This window comes from Kwoniella dejecticola, chromosome 2, assembly GCF_000512565.2.
Source record: "Kwoniella dejecticola CBS 10117 chromosome 2, complete sequence".
NCBI lineage: Eukaryota > Fungi > Basidiomycota > Tremellomycetes > Tremellales > Cryptococcaceae > Kwoniella > Kwoniella dejecticola.
This window is the reverse complement of record NC_089302.1, coordinates 1,850,783-1,873,201: the sequence shown is the minus strand read 5'-3', so window position 1 is coordinate 1,873,201 and position 22,419 is coordinate 1,850,783. Positions and strand designations below refer to the sequence as shown.

Below are 22,419 nucleotides of genomic sequence, written 5' to 3'. Positions count from 1 at the left end.
ACCCAAGGCCCCTCACTCTCGTCATTTAGACTATTGTAGTGTCATGGAACGTTGTATCACATCGAACTTGTGCTCGTATTTGCGTATGTTATGACATCCGATAATAAGGACGGACAAAGCATCGACCTTTTGACATATGAACGCCCGCATAAGCGCTGGTTTTGGAAGTGAATTTACCCGCACCGTGACAACGTTTTTTGGTGCGACCGTGCCTGGATTCCTCATATTTACAATTCGCAGATGCAGGCGTAGCCGCAATCTTTCGTCAAAACATAACTATCTTTTGCGTCCATTATTAGTTTTACACCTGTGATATCAACCTGATATATACCTATGCCTCGATAACGCCCACTAAATCTGAATCTAAAGCGTTGAGAAGCCAGCGAATATGGGAGCGGAACAAGGACCTTCAAATGCTCTTGAGGACATTACCTTTGGAAGTGTGAGTTTCTCGTTTAAGCTAGATTGTTCAGCTTATAGTGACCGGCTGACATGTCATACAATGCCAATGATGGTAGGTCGCTGGTATGGTAGCGAAAGTGTTTGAGCATCCATTCGATCTAGGTAAATTTCGCCTAAAGCCAGATAAGTAAATCCGGATGAGTCGCAGCTTACCAAGGAGTTGATTCAAATGGAACTTAGTCAAAGTCCGATTACAGTCTCAGCCTACCGATAGACCAGCTACGTTCAAGGGACCATGGGACTGTTTTACCCAGACAAGGCAGAAAGAAGGGCTCTTCGGTCTCTATAGGGTACGCTCTACCTTCCTCCTGTCTCTCTCCTCACTTCATTTTGTCCTCGTTTCGAAACTGCGGTCCATATACTGTCATGCTGATATTCGGCCTCGGCCTACGCACATAGGGACTCACAGCGCCATTGGTCGGGGCAGCTTGCGAGAACGCTACCTTGTTCTTGTGTTATAATAAATGGAAAGAACTCATACTGGCTGTCCGACCTGAGCTACCGAACTCAGGAGATATACGGCAGGGCAAAGGGAAAGGAAAGGCTAGAGAGCTGACGACGGCTGAATTGGCCGTGGCTGGTGGTGGAGCAGGATTCATGGCTAGTTTTGTTCTGTGAGTGGGGTCTGGTTCTCTCCAAGCTCCTTTCCAATGGCGTTTTACAAGATGCGATGCAGCTTCAATAGCTGACACCGCTGCCATCTTCCTTTGTCTGCTTCTCCTCGGAATAGCACACCCATCGAATTGATCAAATGCCGAATGCAGGTCCAGCGCATAGCCCTCGAAGGAGCCGTATCTCCCCTCAAGGCTTTACCTGAAAGTGGAGCTCATCCATTCGCTACCACCCCACATATCGCTTCAGCTTCAGGCTCGAAAGCTGCAACCGCTGCAACGGGTGCACCTAAATTACAAGGACCGATAAGTCTGATAGGGGACGTCATCAAGCGATCCGGGTTCAAGGGACTTTGGCTTGGGCAGACCGGAACGCTATTCAGGGAGACGGGGGGATCTGCAGCTTGGTTCGCAACTTTCGAATATTCCGCTCGGCTTTTCATCGCTCAACATCAAGCTAAATTAGATCGGGTGGATCCGAGCGGAAGCGGAGGGAAGAAAGTGACGAAGGGCGATCTGAGTAAAATTGAATTGATGATTTCGGGTGCTATGGCAGGAGTGGCATATACTGTATCGCTTTTCCCTGCGGATTCGATAAAATCTGCGATCCAGACACAGGCGGAACTGAACCCGAACAAACCCTCACCGTCCTTCGCGCAGATGGCCAAGATAATATACAGATCGAGGGGTATCAAGGGATTGTATGCGGGATGCGGGACGACGATAGCGAAGAGCGCACCGAGCTCGGCGATGATTTTCGCGATCTATGAGACGCTGGAATCGAATTTTGGGGGATTCTTAGGCTGAGAGATCGGGGATGAGGGGAGGAAGGACGCATCTCTGGCACAAGACAAGTTGTAGATATAGATCAAAGTTAAGCGAGGACGGAATTTGGAATTCAGAGAATATTGATCATTTAGCATTTGTTCACATGTCCACTTACTCGGTAGTCCCAGTCATCACAGTGTCCTGATAAGAGCATATACATAGCTGTCGTAGCTGTCGTAGCTGTCGTAGCTGTCATAGCTTGTCATAGCTTGTCATAGCTTGTCTTGCACTAATCATGGCAGGGGATAAGCAGGCGGAAGTGTCCGCCATGATCACCGTACAGTGAGTCAACCAATTGAAGTGAACGCGATAGAAGGAAACCCCGGACGCGTTTCGATTTCAGCCCTTTTGGCTCATGTTCACTCTGACTTTTGATCACGACGCGTGCAAGAGTGCAAGAATCAAAGTGGACAGACAGCATTGAATCTCACTCAAGTCAAGCGACTATTTCCTCCTCTCTACATCCCAATCAATCATCCCCGCTTCAGTTCTAAGTGCGCGGCTGCCAGCAACGACGACGACTCCGACAACAGATCGATCGAAAGCGAGATGTTCCGCCCATCCACGCGCCATAATATCCCTTCTTCCTCCACCAATCCCGCCTTGGAAGTGAAGCTCAACAAGCGTCAATCGGGCGTTGGGAATAGTGGGAGCGGAGGACCGAGTTCGCGGTATCCATATAGGCTGAATTTGTGAGTGGTTCCCCTTTCAAGTCTTGAGTCTCACGTCAAAAGTTCCTTCCGGTCTGCACGAAAGCTGTCTTAGTAACTACATTGACTGGTCTTTGTTATAGCTACGAGCGACCGCCAACGCTGGATATAACGCTGGAAGAATTCGAGACTTTTGCTATTGCTCGTCTGAGGGTCTTGTCTCAGATCGAGTCGTTAACGCACCGTTCATTACCTTTCGCTCAGCTACAATCGTCGATAACGAATTATACCAAGCAGCATTTACTGCTAAGTAGCAATACGGCGCGGAATGTTAATTTGGATGAAGAGAGACGGAGGGATGAGATCGGACATTGGGTACTTAGGCTGAGTTTCTGTAGAAGGTAAGTGGGTGTCCGACGAGACAAGGTCGATTTGATACTCTGTTGAGAGACTGAATGATGAGAGAGTTACGGTTTACTGATAGAGAGGTCATGCACATAGTCCCGATCTGAGAGCTCGATTTGTCCGATCGGAATTGGCACTATTCAAGAACCGCTTCGAGACGGATGACGTTAATGAACGAGCGCAATTCCTCCGATCGTTAGAGTTTGACTGGCAAGTGGTAGATGAGAACGAGAAAATGAGGTATGAGAAGGAGTTGAGGAACTGTATGTGGGAGAAGAAGGATGAAGCGTTCCGAAGTGAGAGTTGGTTCAAAGTGAGTCAAATTCAACTGCAATCTCATACACAACGCAGATCATATCGGGTGAAGGAAGGAGAATCTAATCTAGGCTGACCACCATTTGAGCGCTCATAGGTACCCTGGTTTACTGTACCCGATCTGGTAGGACCGCGCAGGGTGTTCATACGCGCAGGTATGGCCTACGTCCCGCAAAGTCTGCAGATTTCCTTGGTATTACAAGCGTTCGCTAGTAGGTTGGAAAAGGCTTTGGAGGTGAGTCGGGTCCGTGCTACTATCTGAAATGGTGTTCATCTGTCGCTTATTTTGATCGAGTCGTTTCCAGCTCACTGCGAAGAACCTACCTCGATTGGATGAAGACGACCGATTGGGCCCAGTTATAGATCACCTCGCATCATCGTTCCTCTCCGGAGTCGCCTCCTCGGATTATCAATCCTCCGACTCGGAGGCAGCACAGGGCGTGGTGACGGCTGAGATGGTAGATGATGTCGCGCGGAAACATTTCCCGCCGTGTATGAGGAATCTGTATGATAGGCTGAAGAGGGATCATCATCTGAAGCATTTCGGGAGATTGCAATTGGGTTTATTCTTGAAGGTGGGTGTCGGATTGCGACTACTGGTCTCTGTTGAATTTGGCTCTCACACCATGATCTGGCGGGATTGGAACGTGCCTGACCACCGCTGATTCCGATGTGTCGGTGCAGGGAGTCGGCCTTCCGCTTGACGAAGCTGTTGTCTTCTGGCGAAGGATGTACGGTGCCACGATGAGCGACGATAAATTCAACAAAGAGTACAAGTACAATATCCGACACTCTTATGGCCAAGAAGGAAAGAGGACGAATTATCCTCCGAAGAGGTAAGTGGGGATTTTCGACGTTTATGAAACTCTACAATTGTACGTGCATATAAGCTGACAATACATTCTATCGTGTCTTTACAGTTGCCAACAAATCTTGACGCAGAATCAACCTGGAACACAAGACTCTCACGGATGCCCCTTCAGACACTTCTCCCCTGAAAACTTAGCTTCCTTCTTGGCCAATACATACCCGCAGATAGATAGGACTAGCCCGGAGATGAGAGATATATTGGACTCGGTCAAAGCGACACATTATCATGTAGCGTGTACGCGTGTCTTCGAGTTGACGCATGCGATCAAAAAGGGAGATGGGCTTGGAGAAGGGGAGAGTGTGGCTCATCCGAACAAGTGGGCAGATAAGAGTAGGGAACTTGAGCGGTGAGCTTTTTCTTCTCTCAATTACGACTATCGTGACATGAGATGTGAGGTATGGATTGACTTGGTATGAGATCGAACTGAGCTGATGTTGCGTGGCTTGTTACGACAGAGAGGTGATTGACAAGATCAAGAAGAAGGAGGATTCGGATGAGATGATGGTTGATCCGTAGTGTAGGTTACTTGCTTGATTGGTGCTTCAGCAAGGTGGTCCGCAAGCTATGATGCTGCCCCATGAGTGCTGCATATGTACATCCATGTCTCATCATGTCGCTTTTGTATGCATTAATTCACACTGCTGTCGGTCATGTCTACGCGATCTAATGAGGTATTGATGTACAGTAGTAAGCATGCGCTATGTTCGATCACCCCCGTGCCTGATTTTGATTTTACGATTGGTTTGTTTACATGTTTCACCCGTCATCCTTCTATGGTAGTGATTTGACACACGGATCACCAGAAAGAACAATCACATATCTGCATGTCAATCAACAATCAACACAGAGGCAAATCCATTCGGTGCCCTTCTTCCTACATATCCCAGTCATCATCTCAATCTCAATCTCTATTTCCATTCTCACATTCGCTTTCTCTACACTACCCAAAGTGGTCCCGATAAAAGACGATCTTCCTTCAATACCGGCAAATGATCCTTTGTACTAGGTTGAATTGATCACTTGGATACCATTCCAAACATCACGACCAACGAACAATCTGTTGAACTGCATCGTTCAAGACACCAAACAACCTGGAAGGCTGAATGACAGAGACGATATTTCCCTGATACATACTGATATTCTCTTTCATCGCATCAAAAGCTCCACTGTGTCCCCAATTAAAGGACTGTCGATCTCTTCTTACTCTGCAACTCCCCCGGTCTCTCCTGCTTCGCCACTGCTTTGACAATGACACCATACGCTACATCCGAAGGCGGCTCCGCAGCGCCGTCTGCGACTCCGCAATCAACATACATGAACTCCTTCTCGCCCCCTACTCCGTTGCTTGAAACACCCGCTTTCGAACATCCCCCTCAGGCGACATACAACTACGATTACCAAGACGCATGCGAAGGTGAAGATATCGAAGAGACACTCGAACCTGTCTCTCCCTCTTCATCGAACCTAGAGGTTATTGTGCACGATACAACTTCGCTCACTTCTAGTGATGTCAAGAAAGATCCCATTTTAAGTGATCTAGCACATAAACAATCTGTGTCTGCTCTGACAGGCACCCATCTGCCATTCAAAGCTCAACCCGCACCGACCTTTAAAGCTGGCACTGGACCGCGTATGACCAAGTCGTCTGCCTTGCGAGCGGGTCTGAAGTGGGACGAAGTGAAGCCGAAACGAAATGTTGAAGGAGACGCTGAGACACTCAAACACACGCCAGGATACAAGAGGGTTGGTCTAGGTATTGTGAGTCCCTCTTGCGTCATGTAGTGTATCACCCATCGCATCTCTGCGCTAGTTCACTTCATTCACATGGCTGACTGATTGTCGTTCCTCGTGGGTAGACGGTACCTTCCCTCGCTTCGCCGAGTATCACCCCGCGACCTACCAAGGCATCCCAACTTCGCTTGAAGACAGATACACCCTCATCAGCTTCTGTCAAAGCACCCAACGGCATTTCAGAGCCCAGAGGACTCAGACTCATACATCAAAGGGCAAGATCTGTACCATCTATATCCCGTCTCAATGCTCCAGCAATAATGCCACGACAAAATCGTACATCTGCCTTGCGAGCTGCAGGCGAGAAAGGAAATGCAGGATATAGGGATTACGAGAAGCTTCAGCAGGAGAAAGCCGCTCAGAAGGTTAAAGAAGCGATCGCTCTGGAAAATAAGGAGAAGGCGAAGCAGGAAAGAGCTGAGCGAAGAAAAACTATAGGAGCAGGACTGACCTGCTTCGATAAGCCCGTGGTGGAGGTGAAGCAGAATAAGACTTCGGCGATGCGAGCGGCGGGAGAGAAAGGTAATGCGGGATACAGGGATTATGGAGCGATCGAAGCTGAGAAAGAAGCGCAAAAGATGAAGGAACGAACTGCAATGAAGAACAAGGAGCAGGGGAGATTGCTAAGAGGGGAAAGACGGAAGACACTAGGATTCGGGGTGATTTCGTTGAATGAGCCTGAAGTAGCTGTGAAGCAGAATAAGACGTCCGCGTTGAGGGCTGCTGGAGAGAAGGGCAATAATGGATATAGAGATTATGAGAAAATACAAGCTGAGCGTGAGGCGAAGGAATTGATGGAGCAGGTAGCGAAGGAGAATAAGGAGAGGGGTAGAAAGGAAAGAGAAGAAAGAAGAAAGACGTTTAGTGTGATGCCTGGTAAACCTCTTATCGTTAGTCTTCTCTCCCGAACGCTCAGTCCTTGCTATGATTTGGCTAACATGCTTCAATAGACCCCTCGACCAAACAAGACTTCTATGCTGCGCACAAACAGCTCGAAATCTATTTGGTCCTTCTCTTCTCTCAAATCACCAGTCTCAGCTATCTCGGCTCGTCCGCGATCAAGGCCTTCCACAAGTCATTCGTTGAGCAGGACAGTATCAGCACTGAAAGTCAGTGATGTCGATAATCTCTCATCTGGTGCGAAGAGGGATTCAGTAGGTGTAAATGTCAAGAGTCTGGGAAAGCCAAGTATAGTGAGTCTGGTCAGCCTGCATCGCGACTCCCACTAATTAATCACTTCGAGCTGATGTGATTTACCTAGATGCCCAGCTTGAACAGGACAGCGATATTACGCACACCCAACACTACGTCGAAAGCCGACAACAAGGCGACAACAGCAAGACAAACATTGCAGACTTCCGCTTCAACACCGACGATCCAACGCAGGATGACTGGACCCGTTACGCCAAAAGCTCCAATGCCTTCGTCTGCTTTATCCAAGACACCCAAGTCCCCGGGTGTCGGACCAAGACCTACGAAAGCGAGCTTGTTGAGGGCCGGCCTGGGCACCAACAATGGTAAAGCGGTTTCCTCGACCCCTTAATAGACAACCAGCATCTCCGGGCGTATTACCTATTCACCTCGGTCTGCATGGTAGATCTCAGAAAGCAAATGAACGTGTTATGGCATTTTAGGATATACGTAGGTCCCGATCGACCAACGGTTTGGGATAGGAATTGATTACCAATCAGATCAATCTGATCAGTCCGGCGATAGAACGTTTGATACTAACGCAACTGAATGATAAACGATGAACGCAGGCTTGTTTTGGTGGTTGTTTATGTTTATGTAAAACGAACACACACGTATGTCGTATTCTAGGCTCAAGTGGTAGTGTCGATTTTTGGGGTCCCTTTGTAATCTGATCTTGGTCATCTGATGTACAGCTTTCTTTACGTTGATGTATGTTTGTTATGTATTCCCGAGCATCTGCGTTGCTGCGTTTCAGGCGTTTCATAAAATTAGCAATGGAAGTGATCCGATCGAGCGGTATTCTTCTGATTATCGCATTGCAGGATCGCAGGATCGCGCTAAGGTAATAGATCCGAGATTATGTCAACTTGTGCATATCACATGCGGTAATTCGGCGTCGGAACGGTGGAATGGGATCACCGGGTAGATTACACCTATTATCGACCGGATGAAGTCATACAACGTCACTACCCTCTTGTTCAGCTGTTCAGCTGATTCAGCAATTCAAGGGATGCAGTGTGAGCCATATGCATGAATCAGGAGATTCCGAGGGAGGTTGAGTCGACTAGTCATCTGGGTCGTTGCAGGGCATGAACGTGAGCTGAGATGTAAACGCTTCGATTGCTTACTGATTGAGTATAAGTTAAACATCCACTGGGGCCAGTGTCTGTCTGACTGAATCTTATCTTTATCTCTATCAATCACGCCATCGTTGTATACCTTATATTTTGCAACTAAAGTCACTTACTAAGTCGGAGATAAGATAAAGCTGTACTGTGTATACATATAAATATAACCGACTTGAACAACATGTCTTCATCGTCGTCGTCGACTTCGGCCACTATATATACATTACCAGCAGCTGGTAATAATGATGGCTCGAACACCCCTTCCCCCTCGATACGAGAACAGATCGAGCTGGCCCTGAAAGGGACGAAGGAGATTCAGTATCCCGGAGAAGGAGAGGAAGATAGAGCGTGGGGATATAAGAGGAGTGTACCGACGCTTGTACTGTATGATGAAGAGGGATTGAGGTGGGTTTCGGATCTCTCCTGTTCGGTCGTTCTTTAGTCCCCTCAAATCGATGTAAATCAAATCGATGAAGACCATTGTCAATCCAGATAAATATGGGGCAAGATCGTATGTTGATGCTGATGACTTTGTCGCTTGATACGGACGGATCAGGCTATACGACAAGATCACTTCTTCCGCACCTGAATATTACCCATTTCCCGATGAACTCCACCTATTGAAAGAGCACGGAGAAGAGATCGCTCAATCGATGGGATTTCCCGTTGGAGGAGGCATCGCGAAAAGACACAGAAGAACGCCTAAAGAGGACGAACAGGGAAGAAACCAAGATGAAATACCGGACAGACCGTGGAAACCTGCTAAATGGGGAGATGTGGCTCTGGGCAAGTACAATAATGGAGTCAATGGCGAAGAGGGATTAGCGGGAAAGGAGGGATCGAGAGAGAGGGATCTCAAGTCTGGTCAGGCCCATGGTCAAGGATGGGATGTTGTAGAACTTGGTGCAGGGCAAGTCGATTCCGACCGACCTCAAACTTGAACACCACTCTCGCCCATGAGCTTAGTCTCCCCCTGCCCCCCTGGCCCCCTCCCCCTTCCTCACCCCTGCTCTCTCCCCCTCCCATCCCCATCTACGGCCACAGAATCCAGAAACCATCGCATCCCGTCAGATCTGCGCAATTAAGCTGGATGTCGCTCGGTCAGTACTAAAGTGGGGGACCATTTGGGAATCCCAAGTGCTGTAGTTTTTTGTGTTCTTGGTTCTGTTTTCTCGGTCCACCTAACCTAATGGAGGAAGATTCGGGCGGGGAGAGTTTTGCGCTAAACTAACACTGTTTGATCATCACAGTGCACTACGGAAGACCGCTCATCTCCTACTCGCTTTATCCTCGTCGATGACCCCTTCGGCAGATGGCTCAGCACCCATCACGTATCACCCATTGGACCTATCCGAGCCTGAGCTGCGTCGAGTCCTAGGCGAAATGGAAGAAGGCTTTGGCGACCAGCTCAGAGGCAAGGTATCCTGTATTGGTCTCCACGGCGATTACGATGCGGGTCTCGAATTGATCAGACAAGGTAAACTGTCTTCACTCGGCCAAGAAATGTCTGCTAGCAAAGACAAGACGGATGAGCTGGGATTGGAAGACTTGTCCGTTTCTTCCCTTGAGAACGAAAGGATTATCAACCAGACCGGTGCTTTACCTATTCCTATCCTTTCCAAGGGGGAAGAAATTGAACCGAAAGAAGATAGCCCATTACTTTCGCCCGAATCAATCAAGATCATCACTCCGCAAAGCGAAATCTCGATGTTGCCTAGTGAAATCACCGATTCTCAACCTAGCTGCAGGAGCACTTCCAACGATGATAACGACAATGACAGTGGAACTTGGTCTCCGCTCTCGTCTGAGTTGGAGTCCAATCCTGCGTATGTGCAACATCAAGATCCCAAGAAGGTGCAAAACTCCTTCCTGCACACTACTCGAACCAAGGAAGAAACCAAGACCAGACCACTTCATATGGTATTCTTGGGTTCATCATTGGGTAACTTCGATAGAGAATCCGCAGCACCATTCCTTGAGTCCCTTCCGCTCAAAGCGGGAGATACACTTCTGCTGGGTCTGGATGGCAGACCGCCTCAAGGAAACGAAGGCAAGAGGAAGGTTGAGATTGCTTACAATGATCCGGCGGGCTATACAAAGCGATTCGAGGAACATGGTTGGGATGTGGTCAAGAATGAATTGGGTTTGGATGCAAGTAATCAAGTCAAATTTGTCGGACGGTATAACGAAGTCCTTGGTGAGCTTTATACCACCTTAAGTGTGGCTGCATCTCCAGGGCGGGAAAGATCTGTTCAGACCTCTGATAAGGGTCAAAGGATGCTGTGTCCCTGATCGAACAACCTGAAACTGACTATTGCCGTCGCTGTGGACAGGTCGACATGAAGCATACTTCCGATCTCTCGACGAGCAGACAATCCATCTACCTACCACAAATGAGGATATCACGCTGGCCAAAGGCGAATTGCTAAACATCGAATGGAGTTACAAGGTGAGTTTACATTACAGTGCTCACAAGCGATCGGAACGACGTCACCGATCATCCGCCGGGCTATCCGTTTCCCTGAACTTGTTTGTGCCTTATCAATTCCCGCATTCCGGACTTCCAGGCGTTGGATAGAGCTTTGTCAGAAATGGAAAACGAAGAAGGGCTGATTGTTTTTGCTGTCACTGTGTAATCTAGTATTCCGTCTCAGAAGCTCTGAACCTGTTCTCACAAGCCGATCTACGAGTTGTGAACAGCTGGAAAGCCCCTGATTCAGAATACAGATTGTGGTTACTCGAGAGACCGCAAGTCATCTTCCCCGACCGCCTCTCAGCTTCGTTAACAAAAACAGAGAACAAAATGGCTGTGGAAAAGGTAAAAAACGGTGCCAACAAGCAGGATCAGGTAGAAAGAGCGGCAGGTGTTCCGAAATGGAATGATTGGTTGGATTTGTGGAAATTCTGGGATCATATCACCCTACAGATGATCCCCAAAGAGATGTTGCACAAGAAACCGATCGATCTGCGACATATCTGCCTGTTTTACCTTGGCCATATACCCACGTTCTTGGATATACACTTGACTAGGTTGACAAAGGGATCCCACACCGAGCCTGAGTACTTCAAGACTATCTTCGAGAGGGGTATTGATCCGGACGTAGATGATCCGACGAAATGCCATGTGAGTTTTGTCTTACCACAATATGAAATGAGCGCGAGGTGCTGATACGAAGCGGGTTATAGGATCACTCGGAAGTACCGATGTCAGAGGAAGATTGGCCTTCTTTATCCGAAATCCTGTCTTTCAGAGATAGAGTCCGACTCCGCCTGAAAGGGATATACGATTCCCTCTCGACCTCCACGAATCAAAAGCAATTTACCAGGCATACAGGAAGAGTGCTCTTCATGACGTACGAACACGAAGCTATGCACGCCGAGACGTTGCTTTACATGCTCGCGCAGTCGGATCTCACTCGACCGCCTACAGCAGTCTCGACGCCTCAATGGGACATCCTTGCTCGACAATGGAATGCCAACAAGCAGGAGAATCGAGTCTTAGCCTTTGAAGGGGGACAAATCGAGCTTGGTCATAGGGACCTGGAAAGCGAAGATGCGGATCATACCACAGCCGATACGTGGGAGAACCATGAGTTTGGTTGGGACAACGAACATCCCAATACCATCAAACGGGTCAAGCCGTTCAAGATCGATTCATTGACCATCACCAACCAAGACTATCTAACGTACCTTCAATCCACCGGCAGATATGCTGCTCTCAACAAAGACAGTGCACCTGCTTCTTGGCTACAGGTCAGCGGATCAGATGAGTGGCAGATCAGGTCACTATATGGTGCTTTGCCTTTCAATGTGGCTGCCCAATGGCCTTTGATGGCGTCCAAACTTGAGATAGAGGAATACGCCAGATGGAAAGGCGGTAGATTACCGACTGAAGAAGAATTGAGGTTCCTCTGGGAAAGTCAAGATGGTCCGAGAACGGTTGGCGAAGGAGTTAATACGGGAATCAAGAATTGGCATCCTACCCCGTGAGTTCCCGTCTCCATCATTCTCTGTACCCTGACGTGACGAGGGCGTCCTACTGGACGATTGGAACGTCAGCTGATGTCTGATGCTTGATATTGAATGCAGACCAACAAACACGTCGATCGATAATGCCGGAAAGAAGATTTACGGACATAATGGTGGAGTATGGGAATGGACCGACACGCCTTTCGGAGGATTAGGCGAGGACTTTGTGCCCTCTGTCATCTATCCTGGGTATTCTCAAGATTTCTTCGATGGGAAACATTTCGTCGTTGTGAGTCAGAATTCACTTCTCTCTCCCTCGAATCACGCGAGCGCTTATGTCGTTCGACCTTGAGAGATCCTAATCGTATCCAAAACCAAGAATTGCAGCTAACGCACGATGTATGACCAACCGCAGCTCGGAGGCTCATTCGTCACTATCCCTTCGATCGCGGGTAGGAAATCGTTCAGGAATTGGTATCAATCAAACTACAAGTTTTCCTTCATCGGCGGACGAGTGGCTTATGATGTTTGAGCTTTTGAGCTATCCAGTTCTACCTGTTAGGAAGACGCAGGCAATTGAGGAGGTTTTCGGAAATGGATCCAGGCCTCGCTGCCTCGCACAAACAATAATAAGTAATGCGCTTTGCAATTTCGTGTATCATTAGAAATTTCCGCATCCGCAAACACAGATACAAATAAAGAATAACACACCTTGTGACAGCCTTGGTAGGAACAACAACAACAATAACAATGACACCACATGTATTTCTGTACCCTCTGAGTCTGATCTAGCACGTTACGCAATACAATTTCCAGAATATCTAAGATTGAACTTGGACTGGAAGGTGGCCTGTATTGGACACTGAGCGTGAGCATACTCGAGTGCATCTGAATACAAATAGATAGTCTCAATCCTAAAGCAAGTCAGGGAATATACAAAATGAAATATAATTGACACGAGCGAGACGAAGCTCAAAAAAACAACACAACAATGGGATTTTCCTGATCGATATCACTTTTTGGTCTTTTAGTCATTATGCTTGGATGGATGGACGGAGGGGCGGACGAAGCAGACAAATGAAAGCTATATCCTACTTCTAAACCAAGTGAAGATATTTTGACCAGTCGAATGGTTCGCATTCCCACCGGTTGTCGAGCTGTTCCCCTGTCCCTGCGCAGCTGCTTGAGCTTGTGCTTGGGCAGCTACGGCTTGAGCGGCAGCTTGGATCTGCGCGGGGGTTATGCTTGAGTCACTAAGCCATATGCGCACAATCAGCGTTCTCCCCTTCCTCTTGAGGCAGAAAGATAGATTATTTGAAACATCGTTACCAGTCAGAATGCAAGAAACTCGAACTCACCCGCTCATAGCTGCTATAGCTTGATTGACCATTTCTTCAGGTAAATCACCTGGCAGACCGGCTAAGTATTTGAAGCGCAGATAAGATCAGCTACTGTAGATCGATGACTTTTTGAAAGGGGATCACAGACTCACCAGCATAGACGTGCGGGTCTAACGGTGCATATCCAGGTGGAGGTGGACTAATATCACTCCTTCCTGCTCCCGTGGCTGCTCCTGCAGATGGACCGATGGAGAGTCTAGTAGGTCTAGCAGTCGCATCGCTTTCGCCTGACCCTGACCCTGACCCAGACCCAGAACCACTTCCTTCTCCTTCGGCGTCTTCCTCATGCGAAGAGTTGTACCGATGACTGAAATATTGGCCGTTATTCCGCAGAGAGTGCATCGAAATATCCAGTAGATTCGGGGTAGGTGGATTATGTTCGATCGGAGAAGATTCCCTCTCGCCGATCCTTCCGCGTCCATGCGATGCATCTGATTCTGAGCGAGTATCATCTTCCGAGCCAGAGCCAGAGGCCGAAGCGGATTCGTCGATGTCTGAAGTCGAAGCCAAGTTGCGTGGTGCATCCGCATCCCCGATTCCTGGTCCATGAGCAGCGATTTGTCCGAAAGTCCTGCGCGGTCGAGATGGTCCAGCTTCGTTGACATTGGCATTGGCTTCTCTCAACGGACTAGGATGAGCAGGTATAGAGCTGGCCAAGACAGAATTACTGGTAGTTTGCCTTGATCGTCTCGGGGTCCTATTGCGCCTACCTGATGAAGACGCGTTTGAGCCTGATCCCAGAGAAGAGGTCGATGAACCAGCAGAGGTGCCTAGTTGACCTTGACTTGTGGCTCGATGATGTGAATGTGCATGCGCATTGCTGTGTCTCGATCTAGCAGCTTCGAGCAAAGCATTCACTCCGCTGAGCCCGGGTGTCTGTTGATTCGAGTGCGGCGTACCGTATCCTGCATCTAACAGGATCGAGCCTCTTTCGCTGCCGTATGCAGGTGGAGGAGCGAGAGTTCCAACCATGGGTGCTAAACCCCATTTCTTGACGTTTGCCTCGATGAACACGAATCCAGCTTGACCAAGGTTCACATGTATTGTACAGGGACCGTTGGCTCCGACCGTGGGGAATAAGTTGAGCCGTTGTAAGCCGGTATAGGCATCGTCCAACTTCCTTCCATTTCTAGTAAAGAAAACTGTTCCAGTGCGAGGCTTGTATCCTACTCCCAGTACGTCTCCCTCGTTGAGCTGAGGTCCATAAGAGCTCGATGTAAAAGGGTAGTTGTGAGACTTGAATCCATCAGAAGCGAAATACGCCACTGAGTGCTTGTTCCACCCGGGCAACCTGAACGAAGGGTAAGGTTTTGTGGCAAGCCCGATCGCCACTTCGGTCGTAGCTGGCTTGTCGTACATCTTGACTTCCCAATAATACACCTCGTTCAACTTCGGCAGAGGCAAATTCGCCATGACTGAATTTCCACCTCCTTCACGAGCAGGCATACCTGGTCCATCCGCTAAAAAAGTGATTTCAGTGCGAGACTGAACGTAGAGCGATAAATTGTCCTCGTAATCCGGCTCGAATGACCAAGCTGAAACTCCTTTTTCCTGGATCGAGAGGAACTGTGAGAGCGTGATGTCGGTCGGGACTGAAGCAGGGGGATATTGGAGTTGCCAATCTGATTGAGAGACGCTAAGTCAGCTGCGACAAACTTTGACTCGGCCAATCAGCAGATTGAGCTCACCCTTAGCCCGCTTGTAGGCCTCCTTGACGTCCGCATCGAGAGTTTCAATCCATCGGGACTCTACACCTTCTACGCCGCCTTCACCTATCACTCCATCCGATTTTGACAAATCTAGAGGACCGCCATCTTCTGTCAACCTACCCAAGCACATTGTCAGCGTTGCGCTCCAAACATGGATCCTCAATTCAAACGAATATCTGGTCGTGGACTTTGCGATTCGGGCGAAGACTTTGCGAAGAGATGTCCGAAATTCAACTTACCTGATCCCCTTCCTTCTCCGCATATACAGTACAGCTACCAAGAAAACGACCAGTCCCAATAGTACGGTCAAGACGACCACCATGACCGGGATGAAGATCAGCAGAATTGTCGAATATCCTGAATCGCCATCTCTCTGACTGGGATTAGGGGTAGGCTGGGGGGTCGGCATCCGGCCGCCCCGCCATGGATCTTGCTGAGGCGTCATATCGCAACCTGCAGATCTCGATGTTGATGTTGACGGCGAACCGATTCTATCCTCCGGTGGTCTGCGGGTCGCGGCAGCAGGAGATGGGGTGGTCGTACGCGGTCTGATCGGGGTTTTGACTTGATGTATATCCTCTTCGAATGGTGTTTCGGGCTGTTTCTGCTTATGAGCTGTACTTGGCGCGGAAGTTTGAGTCTGATGATGACTGTGTGAATGAGGAGAAGGAGAACGAGAATGAGGATGAGAGTGGGGTTGAGGGGTGGTGAGTAGTTTTCGAAGATTGAAGCTTAATGGATTGGGAACGGGCTGTAAGAGATTCCGATAAAATATTGAGGGTGTTTTACTAATCCGTTCCGATATAGTCTCTGATCCTGATCCTGATCCTGACGATGGTTCTGGTTGTGAGACTGGAGTTTGCGTTCTTGAGTGAACGATGTTATTGGTATTTGACGATGTTGATGTTGATGATGTTGCGTTGTTTGGTGTCGATTGCATAACACGATTTGGTAAAACTCGTGGACGGTTGCAAAGGTGATGAATGACCTTGTATCAGCGACCAGAGCAGGCTGGCGTTGCAGAGTAGACTTGAATGGATGATCGGTTTTCGTCGTTTCTCTGTTACGTTGAACCAAACGTTGAATGGTGTTGACTTAGCGATGAAAGGAGGTAGTGTTGTCCAGTTTTCACTGATGTATCATGCCCTACTGATGTCGAGTATTTCGTGGGACGGATTGTTCTTTGTTGATGAGGTTCAGCTGTTGATAGATTGGTGTGAGCGATACTGTGATGATGGTCTATATGGGATAAACGATTGATTCTTAGCAATAGAGCAGACGAGAATCAAGTTTCGATGGTGCCAATGCTCATTGCAATAGTAGAGATACGTGTCGATTCGCCAGATCCAGTCCAGTCCACTTCTCATTCCTGATCCCACTCTTCCTGATAGATTCCACCCAACTTTAAAAGTGAAGTGACTGTTTCCAGTGTGACACAACACAACTTACTATTCTTTCACTATCACACACCCAGGTGAAACTTGATTCCGAGACCCAGAGGGTATGGGTAAAGCTATCAAAGCTTGTCCAAAACTATCTATCCTTATCCTTGCGCTTCCCTCTTCACTACTCTTCTTGATTTGATCGTGTCCGGATAGTAGATCAGACCATCCACCGATGGATTAATGGTGCTGTGATCAATGTGAATTATGATTACTGCCCAGCTATATCTTACGCAGGCGCATTGCCGGGTGCTGCAAGGCAAGTGGTCTGGACCTGAGCTGCATAGTATAACGATCTGAACCGAGTTCAAGTTGTCTATTCTCGCCACCCACCTAAACCATTAACATCTGCACACTCTCATCCCGCTTTCAGGGTAAAACAGAGCACAAGCACGATTTGCTTCCGCAAGTGGCATCTCGAGTGTTTTGTGAAGAAACCGTGCAGTGTGATGGCGCAGTATACATGCATCTATGCTTTTGTGAATAATACCCGGCCATACGCCATACTCTTCTATACCTTGCGCTTACCCTCTACTCCCCAGCACCTCCATATCCTCTCCACCACGCGCAATTTATCTCCTGTCCTCAGACGGGGATCCTCGATCATCCTTAGATCATCCATGAATGATTCCCTCGAACTTCCGGATAGTCCAGTAGCCCACGTACGTAGACTACTGACAGAGATGATTACCAGACCTCTATCTCTATCCGACATCTCCTGTACGTCTTTCGGCGATGTAATTAACAACCTCTCAATTGATCTGCTCAACCAAAACCACAACGCAAATCATTAGCTTCAGTCTAGCTTATTCAACCTCATGTCCCATGTTATTGGCGAGATTATGTTGCTATGAGACGCCGAAGACTCACCTAAGACCATTGAAATATTGTTTCTTCCTGGCCTTGCCTCGTTTCTCGCCGCGCCATACACCGCGAAGCCATCCGCCCAGCCCATAGAGTACAAGCAGAGAGGGCGCAAGACCGACAAATGCGAATGTGAGTTGCTGAGAACGAAGTAAATGGTCTAGAGATAAGAGCGATAACGACAAATCGGTCTAAATCACAAAATCACACGAACAGACATCAGTCAGTCCACTTTGCCTGATAGCCTACCGCTGACATCAAAATGATCTCACCTTGGTCTTTTGTACCTGGATGAGCAATGTTCGGACTAAACTACCCATCAGAGCGTTCTTGACGGGACTCTGAGCTATTTGTTAGCTTGATCGCACAAGAGTATTTGTATCCGGAGTCCATGATCACTCACCTGCAGCTCCTTCTCGTACACTCTCAACACTTCCTCCATATCACCAGATCTAATCTTGACGCTCAGTGCATCTAGTTCAGGTCCTGATAAATGGTAATAATCCCTTCCTAGATCCAGCACCATTCTTTCAAGCGACTACTCGATACATCGCAAGCTCAGCATCGAGGAGCGTGATTCTCAGCTGAATGAGAAATAGCGATGACTCACCTCTTGGTCCGATTTCACCGTTGTCGGAGCTACACCCAACCCCTCACCTCCTCCTCTAAGCGTCTTTCCGATCCCTTCAAGGGGTTCCCAGACCCATTGCACGAAGAATCCCTTCACAGTCTCCCGAGCATTCCGCACTTGCACTTTCATGTATTCTTTGTTCCTCACTATAGCCGATGCGACGATGTATAATGTCGGAGGCAGGAACAGGGCAGGTAACCATAATCTCGTCAGAGGGGACGGTCGGGAATGTATAGCAAGTACCTTATCTATCGATTCGCCCTCTTTAGGTAATTGTTCTTGAAGGACATTTAAGAGTATTGACGGTGTACTCTGTATTGATATCGCTGCGGATTTTGTGGACAAGGCCGGTGCTTCAAGTATATCGCATAACACAGCCATTATCCTAGAGGTCTCTTCCCTCAGCTCGGATACGCCGGTTTGGGCGGTAGATAGGCTTTTAGAGGACCAACCAGGACCCTGTGAAGCTAAGATACCAATCTTGGTGGCTAATTCGTCCCTCTTCTGACTAAGCTCATTCTTAGACGATAGCATTTCGCGCCGTGTCAGGTTGTATGGCGAAGTGATGGACGTGATAGCTGCAGATGTCCTTGTTCTGAGCGGCTTGAAGAGTAATTCCCTGGGCGGGAGTTTGAATGAGCGGAATTCGGGGGCGGAGAGCTTAGATCGGGGTGGTAGAGCTGCATATATCCTGTGAGGCATTGCTATTCAAGTAGACTCTCCCGTCAATAATTCTCCTCATGTCCTCGATACTTCCTGATTAGCAGGTCCAGGTTGTTAAGAAAGGACGTAGACCTACTTTGCAAGAGATACAATCCGACGCCTCTCCGACTATTCAAACTAGCTTCCCACCAGCCCCTCTCCTCATCTAGCTTCAGCGCACTATCCAAGAAAGTCTGCAAGACCTCTTTCCATATGATCGCTATTGATCTGCTGAGAATCTCAACTTCGACCTCCTCATCTAGCTGGCTCTTCTCAGCGGTGGTCAAGTCATTGTGACTGTCCGACAGAGTTTGCAGTACTTCGACCAGCTTTTCTCGGGACACATGGTTCGTAGAAGATAATTCTTGTAAAGCGCTTTCCAGCTTCTGGCTCGGTTTGGATACGGCAGAGACTGGTAAAGCTGAAGAAGCTGAGAGCTCGGAAGGGGCAGTCGTTATTGGTAATGTCGATAAAGAAGATAGATGGAAGGAGAGCTTTTCGGAAGCGTAAGAAGGGGCAGAAGAGTGGAAGAGGAAAGCCATAGTGTTCCGATCCTGCTTGACAGCTCGAGTCAGGATGAGCTAGAAGTATAAATATGTCTATATATGCACTTTTGATGTCGAGGAAGATTGAAAATACCTCTCACCCGTCTTTAATCCCAAGTTAAGCTTAGCCGACCGAAATGGTTACGTCATAGAATCCAGCATTCCTTCGGAACAAGCAAGCAAGCGTATCATCTAGAAACAAATCCACGTCATGCTAATGCAATCGGCTTGTTGGTAGCGTATTTTTTCTACTCGGCACCTCCACTCCACATGGCCAAGGGGTAATTACCTCACAAAGTTGCCTAAATCCTTGTTGTCCGCTCATACATACCATATCACGTCAAGCTAGGAGATAGATATACAACGAGGGGATTCTCAAGCCTTCACAGTCGGTCCCAACCTACCAGCAGCTCGCTTTTGGAAAATTCTATTCGACCTGTTGCAAAAATGGCTTCGTCCTCTTCGTCTTCACCCACGGCTCACCTGACCGGCTCAAAGTCGACCCCGATCCCTTCGAGTGAACCTTCTTCGTCCACTCCGCCCGACGTAGTATCTCCGCCCGAACAGAAGAGGAACAAGTTGGTAGGATGGCAACATTCAGCTGCTGGGAGGTGAGCCCTGTTAAATCTCAGCCATATGCGTCCAAGGCGAGCATCGGCTGATGATAGTGTGTTCGTGGTACCCACACGCAGTGTTGGAGGTATGGCAGGAGCGATCGTCACTTCACCTTTCGACGTAGTCAAGACCCGTCTACAATCTGATCTATTCCGACATTCGGCTTCTGAGCCTCTGAAGAAGGCCGTCAAAGCGACTCAGGCTGATGCGGCGCGAACGGGGATAAGGGGCACGTTATATCAATTTGTCGATACTGTCTACTTGATAAGGTGGGTTGCCTGATTTGCTATGCTGTACAGTCTTCACAGGTCTCCATGAGGTACGAGGGTTGATCATTGAATGTCTGGCGCGCAGGCGTATAGGAGTTGAAGAAGGATGGAAAGCTCTGTACAAAGGCTTAGGACCAAGTCTGGTCGGGATCATACCTGCCAGGTAAGTTCGCTGTCTGAAATTAACAGATTCATTGAGCTGACTATCAAGGGAATGGATCGCAGAGCGATAAACTTCTACTTTTACCCTACGTCGAAAGCGTATCTAGCCAAACAATTCCCAAATGCTCCTGTAGAACAAGCTGGACAGACTGCGGAAGATAGTTCGGTCATACATCTTTCTGCGGCAGTCATAGCTGGTAAGCTACACCTGCTTTTCTCTTTTTCACCTGATGATATGGACTGGTTCGATTTCAAGCTGATCGTCAATGCTATAGGTATAATGACTGCTACAGGGACCAATCCTATCTGGGGTGAGTTAGGATTCGACAATACCAATGGACATGTTCTATGCACTCGCTGACCACGTCTTGAGTATTCGCAGTCGTCAAAACCCGATTACAATTATCAGCCAAACGTAAAGGCAATGGTCTCCCTTCAACATCCGCACCCACCGCGCCTACACCGTCGAGCTCGACTTTGCCTGGTCCAATAGCGAAATCAGCTGCTGCTTTAGCTCAATCAACAACTTCCTCCTCATCTGCTGCTGCCGCTGCCGCACCGGCTGTCCGATCCTCCATGCCCCCAGCTTTCACCATGACAATGGACATAATACGGAAGGAAGGTATAACCGGCTTATATCGGGGTTTGTCGGCGAGTTATCTAGGTGTGAGCGAGGGTGTAATTCAATGGGTCTTATACGAGGTAAATCCAGCACTTCCCCCCTCTCTTTTTCTCTCTTTGGACAGCTCTGCGATCTGTCTATATCTATGAAATCTTCAACTGATGGCCCATTCAATTCCGGTTGTGACGAGTAGAGGTTCAAGCGATTAACATCGTCCACATCATTCGACTCATCCAACCAATCAGTAATCTCATATATGGGCTCGATCGTCGGTGCTTCAGGAGGGGCTAAAGCAGTAGCCTCGCTGATCACCTACCCGCACGAAGTGATCCGAACGAGATTGCGACAACCAGCTATCAACGGCGTAGTCAAGTACACGGGACTCACGCAAACGCTGAAATTGGTAATCAAGGAAGAAGGGGCTGCGAGCTTGTACGGTGGTTTGACGGCGCACTTGTTCAGGGTCGTGCCGAATGCAGCGTGTATGTTCTTGATTTATGAGTTGGTAGCTGGGCGATTGGGGCAATAAAGCCGATAGACGGGATAACAGGCCAGGTTTTGATCGTGAGCAAAAGGGAAGAGGAGAAAGGAGAAGGAGGAGAAGGAGGAGAAGGAGAGAGGAGAAGGAGAAAGGAGAGAAGGGAGAGGTACGTGGGTTGTTTTGGTTGGAGTGGACAAAACAGCTTTAAGAACGCATAGATCACATCTATGGGACACCCACCGAAGTAGGTCAAGGAGAGAATGCGTACAGATGGACACTGCTCATGCTTTATTCAAACACACGTCCGCTTTCGTTGCAGGATTGGATGCAGACACATATACAGTCACATCTAGATCGATAAATACACTATTCATAGATTGTTTACTATTGTTGTACTCTGCATGAATTCAGCTCATATAAGACTACTGCGTATCTCTTTGTGTCGGGGTAGCAAAGCAACTGCGCAGGTTGTTAAATTTAACAACAAGTCGATCTTTGTCGTTGTCGATATCAAAGCGGATGCTTCGCTTGCGCACAAATTTTGACCTTCTGGCGGTGGGCGGTGCAGTGCAAGCCGACGCGATCCCTTTCGATCGAAATCGTAGCAGCAAGATCCTTCAACTATTCCTTTATCGAAGTCGCATTCGCGTTGTGTATTGTGGTCCTTGTCGACGACGAACGGTCGTTCTTGCTTCATTGCGGTGCAGTGGTGTCCCCATGCAACTTGACTTAGTTATTGACTAGCTTCAATGAC

General features: G+C 48.3%; 7 protein-coding genes and 1 non-coding gene across 8 annotated transcripts; 6 read left to right on the top strand and 2 right to left on the bottom strand.

Annotated features, from left to right (window-relative positions):
* Positions 1-388: 388 nt before the first annotated feature.
* On the top strand, positions 389-1,880 carry I303_102132 (uncharacterized protein; the record flags this gene model as incomplete). The annotated part of the gene is made up of 5 exons (XM_018405081.1): positions 389-442; positions 519-564; positions 643-752; positions 862-1,076; positions 1,193-1,880. 5 exons carry the CDS (start codon positions 389-391, stop codon positions 1,878-1,880), a joined length of 1,113 nt encoding a protein of 370 aa, XP_018265362.1.
* A 570-nt stretch (positions 1,881-2,450) lies between these two features.
* On the top strand, positions 2,451-4,658 carry I303_102131 (uncharacterized protein; the record flags this gene model as incomplete). The annotated part of the gene is made up of 8 exons (XM_018405082.1): positions 2,451-2,593; positions 2,695-2,952; positions 3,053-3,269; positions 3,369-3,506; positions 3,577-3,846; positions 3,956-4,107; positions 4,192-4,488; positions 4,598-4,658. 8 exons carry the CDS (start codon positions 2,451-2,453, stop codon positions 4,656-4,658), a joined length of 1,536 nt encoding a protein of 511 aa, XP_018265363.1.
* Positions 4,659-5,390: 732 nt separating this feature from the next.
* I303_102130 (uncharacterized protein) lies at positions 5,391-7,476 on the top strand (the record flags this gene model as incomplete). The annotated part of the gene is made up of 4 exons (XM_018405083.1): positions 5,391-5,900; positions 5,999-6,823; positions 6,884-7,126; positions 7,195-7,476. The coding sequence occupies 4 exons, from the start codon at positions 5,391-5,393 to the stop codon at positions 7,474-7,476; spliced, it is 1,860 nt and encodes a 619-aa protein (XP_018265364.1).
* A 959-nt stretch (positions 7,477-8,435) lies between these two features.
* Positions 8,436-12,755, top strand: I303_102128 (uncharacterized protein; the record flags this gene model as incomplete). The annotated part of the gene is made up of 8 exons (XM_065968473.1): positions 8,436-8,659; positions 8,811-9,164; positions 9,505-10,451; positions 10,588-10,703; positions 10,896-11,378; positions 11,441-12,240; positions 12,344-12,512; positions 12,639-12,755. The coding sequence occupies 8 exons, from the start codon at positions 8,436-8,438 to the stop codon at positions 12,753-12,755; spliced, it is 3,210 nt and encodes a 1,069-aa protein (XP_065824545.1).
* On the top strand, positions 9,288-9,402 carry I303_102129. The gene has a single exon (XR_001936488.2). It is a non-coding gene; the product is annotated as a 5S ribosomal RNA (ribosomal RNA).
* A 552-nt stretch (positions 12,756-13,307) lies between the features above and the next one.
* Positions 13,308-15,777, bottom strand: I303_102127 (uncharacterized protein; the record flags this gene model as incomplete). The annotated part of the gene is made up of 5 exons (XM_018405085.1): positions 13,308-13,476; positions 13,582-13,642; positions 13,716-15,245; positions 15,312-15,448; positions 15,572-15,777. 5 exons carry the CDS (start codon positions 15,775-15,777, stop codon positions 13,308-13,310), a joined length of 2,103 nt encoding a protein of 700 aa, XP_018265366.1.
* A 1,508-nt stretch (positions 15,778-17,285) lies between these two features.
* I303_102126 (uncharacterized protein) lies at positions 17,286-19,513 on the bottom strand (the record flags this gene model as incomplete). Its single annotated transcript, XM_018405086.1, has 6 exons — positions 17,286-17,535; positions 17,645-17,829; positions 17,911-17,979; positions 18,042-18,176; positions 18,249-18,973; positions 19,069-19,513. 6 exons carry the CDS (start codon positions 19,511-19,513, stop codon positions 17,286-17,288), a joined length of 1,809 nt encoding a protein of 602 aa, XP_018265367.1.
* A 450-nt stretch (positions 19,514-19,963) lies between these two features.
* Positions 19,964-21,713, top strand: I303_102125 (uncharacterized protein; the record flags this gene model as incomplete). The annotated part of the gene is made up of 7 exons (XM_018405087.1): positions 19,964-20,127; positions 20,209-20,400; positions 20,486-20,563; positions 20,626-20,759; positions 20,838-20,873; positions 20,945-21,264; positions 21,378-21,713. The coding sequence occupies 7 exons, from the start codon at positions 19,964-19,966 to the stop codon at positions 21,711-21,713; spliced, it is 1,260 nt and encodes a 419-aa protein (XP_018265368.1).
* Positions 21,714-22,419: the final 706 nt, after the last annotated feature.